Source organism: Pomacea canaliculata, linkage group LG10 (assembly GCF_003073045.1).
Source record: "Pomacea canaliculata isolate SZHN2017 linkage group LG10, ASM307304v1, whole genome shotgun sequence".
NCBI classification, from domain to species: Eukaryota; Metazoa; Mollusca; class Gastropoda; order Architaenioglossa; family Ampullariidae; genus Pomacea; species Pomacea canaliculata.
Window position 1 is genome coordinate 1,103,530 of NC_037599.1, and position 10,316 is coordinate 1,113,845.

The following is a 10,316-nucleotide window of genomic DNA, read 5'->3' on the forward strand; positions in this document are numbered from 1 at the left end:
GCCGAAGTTCCCCACAGTAAGGGACAGTACTACCACGGACGTTCTACACGACTTCTCTTTCTACCGGAAGCTACGTTGTTTAGAGCAGACAGACGTTATAACGTCTCTGGAGCAGACGATCATCTGAGCTGATATTAGTGGCATGATCATTGCTAAAGCGCTGATCGAAAATGGAAGGTATCGACACAAATGTACAAGATCACAACATTACTTGCGATCCTGAAAATCAAGTATTAGAAAGTGATTCACAGGATGAAAAAGAGACAGATACTGATCTGCCCACGGTGTCTGAGAGATACGAAAAGAAGGAGTCGGACAACGCAGAAACTTTGCAGACGAGCGAAACAATAATATTCCAGTCTGAAGAAGAGAATTATAAGAAGGAAAGATCCCCTCCTATTTCGCTTCCAGAAGTTAAATGTCCTCGTATTAACTGCACCGAGAAGATAGTAAGTCATGTCTTTAATATCAGGAGTATGATTTTTTTAGGACTGTGTGGTAGTTGATTGAAGATACAGCAATAGCTTATTAAACAGGGCTATATATTCACGTCATTTATTACCTATTTCCATGCTTACTTGTACACATAGGAAAATTTCTTTTGAATCTATCATAGCAAATCACTATCTAGTCCAAAATGATTTGCTATGATACATTCAAAAGAAATTCAGTGTTATTTGTTATTTTACTTTGTATTATTCATTACAGATTTTGTGAAATGTTTCAGCTTTTTTGCCTGGACTTAAGTAAAGAGATGAGTGAGACAGTTTTTCGATCACGAGTGGGGTCAGTATAGTCAGACCTTGTGCTTTGATACATTAAAATAAGTATTTGTAGAATGATGATTTAGTGATATTTTCCCCAAAATAATCTATGAAATCTTGCTAGATTTCCTTTCGGCACCAATTAATATTCTCACTCTTTCTGATATTGAAATATATCTTGCAAATACAAGTTTGCTGTATGATGCCTATGCTTTACAAATATCTCTAAACTGGTATCAACTAAAGCATGCTAGACAGCTTATGATTTTTAAGATATACCAACTGGAATGTTTCTTCCTAATGCTGAAAGATAAGCGGGAAAGAATACTCTTTTGAGAAACAGATGCAAATGAAAGTTATAAAATAAACACTGAAAAAGATGAAATGATAAACTGACCTTTGCAAAACTATGAATGAAAGTGGGAGTGGAGAGATAAGATAGAAAAGAAAATGAAGAGCAGCAAACAAAAGGTGTAGGATGAAGAACAAAGTAGTCAAATATGTTAAAAGAACAAATACACTGGATAAAATTTTAACGATAATTTATCCAAAATGAGAAGAAGAAGAAATGAGTCTTGACTACATTTGTTTATATATTCAGCGACAAACTGTCAGCTTTGACTGAGACCAAGAAGGCAATGAGGATATACATCATGAATAAGAATAAAATAAACAGCAGACATGAGTATGCTTTAGCAGTCTTCCATGATAATGCAATGCTGGTGAGTGTCTCGTAGAGTACAATTAATTTTATGCAACTGCCATTTAAGACTATTTGAACAGTAGAATGTCTTAAGTTTCAGGCAGATTTGTAAGAAAGCAAAATATATTAGCAGTGGTAGCATAAATCTCATGTAGTACCTGGGCATTAAAAAGATTATACAGTTGAACTTCTGTAAGTCAAACTTCCATAAATCAAAATTCTCCCGAGCTCAAATTTTAAACATCCATAGGTTGGTTTCCCATTAAAACAATACATATTCAACTTCTGTAGCTTAAATCGGCCTGGCCAAAAACTTCCACAACTCAAATAATTTGAAGCTGGTCAGCATGTTGAAACCATTTGAAAATATGTCTGAAAGTGTAAAATTGTGTATTCTGCCCCCATTGACCCTGCGCTCCCATATTCTCTTTTCTGTATAGGAAACACATGTATGATAAGCACAACTCCGTCTCCGCAGGGTGCCAGAGTGTCTTTTAAAAAGATGATAAAATAAAATAAAAAAAAAAAAATTTGGTTAAAATGAAATGTCCACAGTGAAAAAATATTCCATTTTCGACAAACTTCATTTAGTGGAACCTTCCATAACTTGACTTTTTTATTGGTTCCTTGTAGCTTCGACTTATAGAAGTTTGACTGTATGAGTGTTCTTTTACTTTTTCAAGAGCATAGATTTGGGAAATTTTTCTAGCTGCTGTCATCAGGTGGTGATACACAAGACCTCTTTTGTGATAATGGTAAAGTTATCCTACAAAGTCACAGATGCATGTATTTCAGTCCTTTCCATGCCATGGATGCCTTTATGTGATTTTTAGACCCTTAATGTAGTGTAAAGATACAAAGGAATATTACAGTTATAATCAGATGCTCGAAAATTAAGTTCCTCTCATCCTACCTAGTCTCCCCATTGCAAGCTTTGAACTCTTGTTATTATTTAACCATGCCATTTACAATGATCACTGGATAATTGCAGTTGAATGTGTTCTCTTTGCTGCAGCTTAAAGATTTTACATCAAAACCAAAAGAAATCATTAATCTGTTTGAGGAGCTAGAAGGTGGACAGTCTTCAGGGAAGTTTGACATTAGTGACTTGTTTCAATTGATGTGAGTCCTCACACATATCAAATGATTTTACCTGAATAAGTCTGCTGTTGCTGGTGGATTCATGTTCAACACATTTGAGCCTTGTGTAGAAGCACATGTGTGCATATTGTCTTACAATTTATGACAGACTAATGTAAATCTAGGAAAATCATATGTTAAGGAAAAAAGCATGCTTTCTGAAATAAGGTCATGCTTTAATGATTGGAAGTATAATTATTTGGTTTTTCTTTTATAGCCATGATAACGTGGAGCTTCCTCAAGTAATAGGAGATGTGCAAATTGTCCCCCCTTCCTACATTGTTCGAGTAATCTTCATCTACGGTCGATCACATTGCATCCCTCTCTTTTCTGACAGACAGGTATACTGTTAATGTAAAATATTTGTTGAAAAGTTAAAATACAATTTAATTTGAATTTTAGTTTTGGTTGCAGTTTGTGTCTTTAAATTAAATTAATAAACTTCACTTTAGTGTATTTTTGTCAGTAATTTTGTCTACATAGGTTACTGAAGATTCAAAGACTGTGTATCAAATCTGGTAGCAGTTCAGTTATATGAAATCTGCATACACAAAGGTTTGAGGATAGCTATGGAGAATAGCAGAATATACAGAAAACCATGGGGTACATAATTTCATATTGTTTGTTGCCATATGACTTGGTATTAGATAATCCTTTAAATCATAACATTGTCAGAATATTTAGTTTGGTTCATTTTTGTTACTAATCATTCTTCAGATTTTGTGAACTTCAGACATTGTGAAAAAAGGTGGTGTGCTCTGGATTTGACCATACTTCTCAGTCACAAGAGACATTTAAGCTCCCACCCATGCATAAGTAATAAATTTGGAGTGCATGGAAAACAGTGATATGCGGCCATTTTTAATCTAAAAAAACTTGGGGAAATTTTTTTATACAAAGCGGCAAGGCAGGAAACAGTCATCATGCCTGGAAAGTTGGAATATGCAGTCCAACATAGATGGTTAAAAGAAAAAATTACAAAGACCGGACATTGTAGGACAAACAAGACAAGAGCATTGTGTGGAATTTGCGATGTATCTTTGAATATTGCTTCCATGACTGAAATTGGTTTAAAAACACATGTGAAAATATAAAGAATGAGAAAAGATAGAGCTGAAACTTGCTTAGCACTGATAAGAAAAATCGCTAATAAAATTGTGTCATGTTATATTTTCATTTTCAATCCATAAATCTGTAATAAAATGAGTTACAGATTACCTGTAGTTAGTTTTGTCTGCACATTGCCAAATGATCCTTAGGTTTCCAGGTTTTTTTAAAGGTCCATATTTTCAGTGTGGTTAGACCTGTGTGAACCCTGCATCTTATCGTTTGTGTAGTGTTCTGTTTTGAATTCTTTATAATTGTGTTTATTCCAAGAAAACCTGCCTACTACAAGGTCTATTGGTTTTGTTGTTCTGCAGTTGCATCTTCAGCTGGAGCAATCGCCATATTTTTTTGTGGATGTCCTGTATGTCCATGAACCTCCCTCTTCTGAAAACAACTGTGAGGTAATGTTTGGCAAACTTACATGTGGTAAACATGAATTATGCACTGCACAAATAATGCAATACATATAATAAAGTTTACAATTTTCTGTAGTGAATAGAGAATAGTTTATAATCCTATCAGTGTTGTAATTATGTGTTTGTGTTCATTTCCATAGGATATTTTTACACACCTGTGTGATCTTGACCACAAAGGCCTGTCATATATACTGGAAGCTTCTAGTCTCACACGACTGTTTGACAGTTTTGCCAAACTTCTGGCACATCCTCTGCAACGGCCTCTTCAGCGACAGGCTAGTTATCATATCTCTTCATCACAACTTCATGAAGAACAAGGCACTTAGAAACTGATTGCCCCAAGAGGAAAATGCCACATTGATGAACCACTTCTGTGGGAACTTTCAATGTGCTCCTGTTTGCTAGAGGTGAAATCACAAATTCTTTCAATTCTGATGGAGAAAATCTTGTGTTAACATGTTGTTTTAATGTTTATATACAGGTTTGTAACAAAAACATGCAAACTTTTGTTGCTGCATATGTCTTTATATGGGCCAAAATCTCTGCAGATTGCACAATTGTAATACATGCATGATTGTACATATGCATGCATATAATTGCGCCCACACCCCACACACAACTGGGGATACAACAATCTGAAAAAAATAAACAATAAAAATGCACAATGAACATCATAAAACATGATCATTCACAGCCTTGGAATCGGATCTTCAGCCACAATGCAAAAAAAATAAGCAAATTTTGATAATATTCACAAATAATTTTGACCATTCAAGTCCAAAGCAAGACAGGCTGATTGTTGTTTTTGAGGCTTATCCCACATCAGTCACACAAATCTTGAATATGGTTGCTGCAACATATACCTCCAGAAATACTCTTTAGAAATATTTAGTTCTTGATTACAATAATAAAGTACTAGATGCTTTAAAAAAAAAAAAAACCACTCCAAAATCTTCTCAACATATATTCTAGCTCCACATATTTTATAAATTTACAAGCTTGCTAAAAAAGAAACCAAAGCACAAAAGCTTTGGGATTTTTGCTTAACCCCTTGCAAACAGCACACTATTTGCACACATTTCATATAACATCACTTTAGCCAACATCACATCTTGCTGCAAACAGTTATGATAAAGTGTGCACTATTTCACTGTTATTTGTGGAACTAATTTGAAGCTAGCAAGATTACCAAATTATGCAACTGTAAAAGTAAAAGTAGTATTTGCTAAATGCATTTGCTATGTTATCGTTTTAAACTTAATATTGTTTTCTTTGGAAAAAAGCTGTATCAGCTTTCTTTCGTCATTAAAAAGCTTTTTGCACAAGCCAGTCACTGTTTTCCAGTCTGTCAAGAGTACATTTTCTGATAAAACTACCTAAAAAGGTCACCAGAAAATCACGAGAATCTTCTAGATTTCTACAACTATATTGGAAATTCATCAATTTTCTGGTCTTGTCTGACTTGTGCAAAGCTAGAAATCACAAAATACTGCAAAAAAAAAACCACACACATTTTCAATCAAGATAAACAACATGTATAACAGCAAAAGGTCTCCATCCTAAATAAGTGCATTTCAACCTGCCCTGAGAGTCAATGACAAACACCATTTTATCTCTGCATAGGCTATAGATTAAATAAAAGATTATTACACCAGGGACTCTTTCCTGTATCAATTTGATCATCTAATCACTCACAAATCAAATACCTTTGTAGGTGTTTTGGTCTGCATATATCCAAAGTCTGCATACACATTTAAAACTTTCTCATAGAAATAAAACATTAGTTTCTGTGATAATCTATGCCAAATAAAATTTCACCATAGAATAGTTAAATTTGAAATATTCATGAAAATTAACCAAAGCTTATGAGAACAAAAGCTTGTACGGTCAGCAATGACATACCTTTTGAGTATCAATGTGCAACATTTAAAAAAGACAGACCAAAAAGTGGCCTTTTTCAAGAAATAGTTAAGGTCATCATTAATCATAATTCTACATTTCAATGCAAATATGAAGCCTTGCAAATGTAAGTACAGAAACTTTGTATTTACATGTATAAAACCACAAAACATCCATTTTATATAGGGTTACAATGAATGGATGAGCCATTACATACTGGGTTAGACAAGCCAGCAAGACTAACATTAACAATGTCAAACCTACATAAATAATACAGATTAACCAGTATTCTTTCATCAGTCACATGTTCACTTACCAAGTACCCAAACTGTGTATTTCAGTCCACATTATCTGAAGTACACATTTTGTAAGTAAATGGCACCTTCAGCAAGAGCAGCAATCAATGCATATGAAATAAATTAGGGGTGCCTCACAAGAAACAAAGCAATATTGCTTTACACAAAGAAACACTGATTTGATGACAGTGGTGGCAGAGAAAATATATATGAAATAGGAAGAGAAAAATCCCAAGGATCATCATCTTATCATGCTATCAGGTTTTTTCCCCTTTATTTTTGCTTTATTGTGATCTTTGATGAAGCACAAAACAAAACAAATTAATAATCAGACTATAATTGGGTTTAATTACTGGAGATCAATATCCCAAAAAACGTTTCATCTAATTGCTTATGTAATGATATTATTTGGAGATCACTGTGATAACCAGTTCCCAAGACCTGTGCTGAGGAACGAGGCTGTGGATAGACTTCACTGATGTTTTTGCTGCAAAGGATGTTGATATAATAAACATCCTTTCATAAAATTTCTGCACTGAAAATACGCCTAAAGTATGTGGTAAGACGAGATCAAAGCACCTTTGCCTGTCTGATGAACTACTGCCACAACCATCTTTTTATGGCCAGAGATTATCTCATCATCTTGCAGACCTAGAATGGTAAAACCACAGAAGGATTAGGCATGCAATAGACCTAGTTCAACAATAACAAAATTTATGATAGATGATGATGACAATGATGATCAAAACTACATTATCAGTGTAGCCTTTCAGCACTAAAACACTTTTTCCCCTCACACCATTCCTTGAAGCACAGTAATCAGTCTCAGATCTGTATTATATCTACCATGAATACTATCAAGAAAATTGTAATCTCTTTTGGTTATTTCGAGCAGCTGTATTCCAATAATATGTAAAAATTAATATTGTTTTCATAAACTATAATTTTCAATTAAAAATCTGAATTACAAACTTTTATAAATCAACTCCTTTTTTTAAGTAATTAATTAGATGCATGCATAAACAGCATTTTTCAAAACAAGACTTTTTCAATGCAAGCTATTGAAAGAATTATGATGCCCATGATGTTAAGCAAAATTTTCTACAGAGAAGCTTAAAGCACACAGGTAGCTGCACAAATTATGAAAAGAGAAAGCCACCTCTAAATCAATGCAAGGGGAAAATTAGGATACACTGGAGGTTTTGTTAGATTAAAAAAAATTCCAATTTTTATACATTCTGGAAGAAATTGTAAGCATGTTTTAAAAAAATCTTCCACATTAAGAATTAAGCAACATAGCATTTATGAATTCTGTTGTTTATTTCAAATGTTTTGTTCAGTGATATAAAATAAATGTATTTTAGCCCTCAGTCAAAATTATTGAATAGTCTCCAGATCTATGCATAAAAATCTACATACATTTAACCCTTCAGTTCCCATTTATAGTTAAACTGTTGAGAAACTGACAAACAGAGATAAACACTGGCCACATAAAATATGAACAATACCTTTTGGAGAAAATGCAATCAAATTCAGAGTGGAAGGCTTATTAGTGCATACATAGGTGTATTTATTTCTCTCTTTCTCTCTCTCACACACTTACATGAGCACATGCATGCCAAAAAGTGAGAGCACAGAAGAGTAATAGTACGGGAGGATAAAAATGGAGAAGAAAGGTTTGAATCTCATATATCAAAGCAAAATATGCATTTTCTCTGTGTTATAGTGCAGACAACATAAAATATGGCATGCAGACATTGCTGATTAAAATGTCTCAAAAATATCTGAAGCCTATATACATCAAAACATGAGCTGCAATCCTCTGACTACATCTGGCAACAAATGTTCTGGATTGAGTCTTCAACAGCAATAGTCACTGTTCCTGCCAGGATGGTATAGGTGAAATGTGCTAATTCTCACCACATGCTATAGTCAAAGTCGTCACTTGCAAAAACATAGAAGTAGCCAAGGATAGTAAGGAAGACTACAACATTTCCAGCCAACACCAGTCCACAGGCACCCCACTGGATCTGAAATCAAAGACACAAGTGTAAATAAATATAAATATCTAAGATTTTTCATTTGATGCTTTATGCAAGGATTTTTGTCCTTCTGACCAACAAAAAAGAAAACATGTAAATAAAACAACCTCTAAATTTCTATTCCACTAAAATAATCAACAACTCTATCAATCCCTGACAAAGAAAATTTAGTACGGCTATTGAATAAAAATAAATCATTTAACAATCGCCTTTCACATGCACTCATGATAGGCACATAATTTTGTGGACATATCATCATTTCTCCCACAAATCAAAGATTTAAGGGAGGGTGACCGTGAAAATGTTAGAAAAGGTCACTTACAATTTCAGTGTGAGCCAAGACAATAGGAAGCCCAATGGATGAGATGACTATTCCTGTTGTGACAAATACACACAGCTCAACACAAGCACTGCTTGGTGAGTCATAGCTGTCGGCCAAGCGCTTTGCAATGATTGTTGGTATGGGAGAAAGTACATAAAAAAACAGAACAAACATAGGCCACCAGTTGCTGCAACACAATGACAACAACATTAAAGAAGTATTACTTATGTTTTTATTTACTACTAGCATTTACTGACATTTATTCATCAACAGATACAAACATACACAATACTATAATCCTGAATGTTCCGTGGTCAGGTTGCTAGTATATTGCAAATTGCAAGCAATTAAATAAGGGGCAAAACTCCATAAGTCAAGTCTATGGCTATTATTTTTTTTAATGAATTTTCTTCCTTCAATTACTTTTGTGCATCGAACATGTTTCTCCTATAAAAAACATGTTGAATTTAAATATTCTAGTACCTTTTATCCTCTAAATTTATGTTTGTGACCTAATTAGCTACTTACTTGAACTGCGGAAGAGCACACCCCAGAACCAGAAAAGTTATACCAACAGCACAAGAAAAGGCCAACCCAATTAACCTGGAAACAAAAGCAAAATGTATTACTGGCATTCATTTGTCAAAAGAAAGGCTGAATTTAAAGTTTTAACTGTCCTAGCCCTTTTCATTAAAGTTTCAAAATGCTGGCTTTCAAAATAAAAAGGAAAATGTATTATTTCCCATGACACATATTTCATACTAAATACTTCACATTACTTATGGCTTTAGGTTGAAAAATGCACAATAAGTTTAAATCTTGTATCTAATATCTGAAATACATGCATCCACTATGGGAATGCATTGGTCTGTTTCTATCGACTGAAAGGTAGTTGCCAATAAAACATAATTACATCATGAAGATACAGCTAAATAGTACTTACGCTGAATGTGGTATCCATGACAGAAGCATGCAAAGAAAAAAGAATAATGCTAATAATGCATAGTGTTCTTGAAAATACTACTTTTCTCCATTGTGGAGACATAATAAAGTATTTCATCAATCAAGTCATAGTGTGAAATATTTTGTTGACAGTTCTAATTATTTTTTACATTTATATGAAGATTGTACCTGCAAGTGTAAAAATCCATATAAAAATTGCTTTAAAAGTATGACGATATAAAGGCTAGAATGGCATAAGAGTTATAGCATAGATACAAATACATTATCACGGGATGGCTTCACTAGTAGTAGTACAACAAAACACATAGTTTAAAAAGAAAATAAAACTATAGTCTTATTATAAAATGCCTTATATGGGGAACTAAGCCTTAAAAACAAAAGACACGGGGACTGCAAAAAGAATCGACATCGCATACACAACCAGTCCGGTTAACGACGTCATAGAGGCAAAAAAGAAATTTGTTTTACATATTTTGATATCCCCAATTTGTTGCAGTTATCAATATTCCTTTGGAGCCTTTTATTTTAGAACAAGTATATCTGTGCTGATTGGCCAAACTGAACAAAAACGTCTCCTAATGTTCTGTTCATTTCCTCCTACCTCTGATGCCAGCCATTTTGTCAACACAAGTGACATCACAAGATTTTGAGTTACCTACTTTTT

General features: G+C 33.8%; 2 protein-coding genes across 3 annotated transcripts; one reads left to right on the forward strand and one right to left on the reverse strand.

The window, feature by feature from the left end:
• The first annotated feature begins 45 nt into the window (after positions 1-45).
• LOC112573321 (BRISC and BRCA1-A complex member 1-like) lies at positions 46-5,070 on the forward strand. 2 transcript variants are annotated; one of them, XM_025253565.1, is made up of 7 exons: positions 47-449; positions 728-786; positions 1,366-1,486; positions 2,483-2,589; positions 2,825-2,948; positions 4,029-4,115; positions 4,271-5,070. In XM_025253565.1, the coding sequence occupies exons 1-7, from the start codon at positions 171-173 to the stop codon at positions 4,454-4,456; spliced, it is 963 nt and encodes a 320-aa protein (XP_025109350.1). In that variant the 5' UTR covers positions 47-170; the 3' UTR covers positions 4,457-5,070. The 2 variants fall into 2 exon arrangements, with proteins under 2 accessions (XP_025109351.1, XP_025109350.1); XM_025253566.1 differs by lacking the exons at positions 728-786; positions 1,366-1,486 and having other exon boundaries at positions 46-449.
• Positions 4,577-10,247, reverse strand: LOC112573322 (leptin receptor overlapping transcript-like 1). Its single transcript, XM_025253567.1, has 5 exons — positions 9,633-10,247; positions 9,218-9,292; positions 8,690-8,876; positions 8,246-8,355; positions 4,577-6,976 (listed from the first exon to the last, which is right to left on the reverse strand). Exons 1-5 carry the CDS (start codon positions 9,659-9,661, stop codon positions 6,964-6,966), a joined length of 414 nt encoding a protein of 137 aa, XP_025109352.1. The 5' UTR covers positions 9,662-10,247; the 3' UTR covers positions 4,577-6,963.
• Positions 10,248-10,316: the final 69 nt, after the last annotated feature.

Coding starts and splice junctions, on each gene's coding strand:
- LOC112573321 (XM_025253565.1), top strand. CDS start 171: ATGGAAGGTATCGACACAAATGTACAAGATCACAACATTACTTGCGAT. Junction 787..1,365: donor GTTTTTCGATCACGAGTGGG/GTCAGTATAGTC, acceptor TTATATATTCAG/CGACAAACTGTCAGCTTTGA. Junction 1,487..2,482: donor TCCATGATAATGCAATGCTG/GTGAGTGTCTCG, acceptor TCTTTGCTGCAG/CTTAAAGATTTTACATCAAA.
- LOC112573322 (XM_025253567.1), bottom strand. CDS start 9,661: ATGCTTCTGTCATGGATACCACATTCAGC. Junction 9,293..9,632: donor TCATGGATACCACATTCAGC/GTAAGTACTATT, acceptor TTTTGTTTCCAG/GTTAATTGGGTTGGCCTTTT. Junction 8,356..8,689: donor TCTTGGCTCACACTGAAATT/GTAAGTGACCTT, acceptor CTTTGATTTCAG/ATCCAGTGGGGTGCCTGTGG.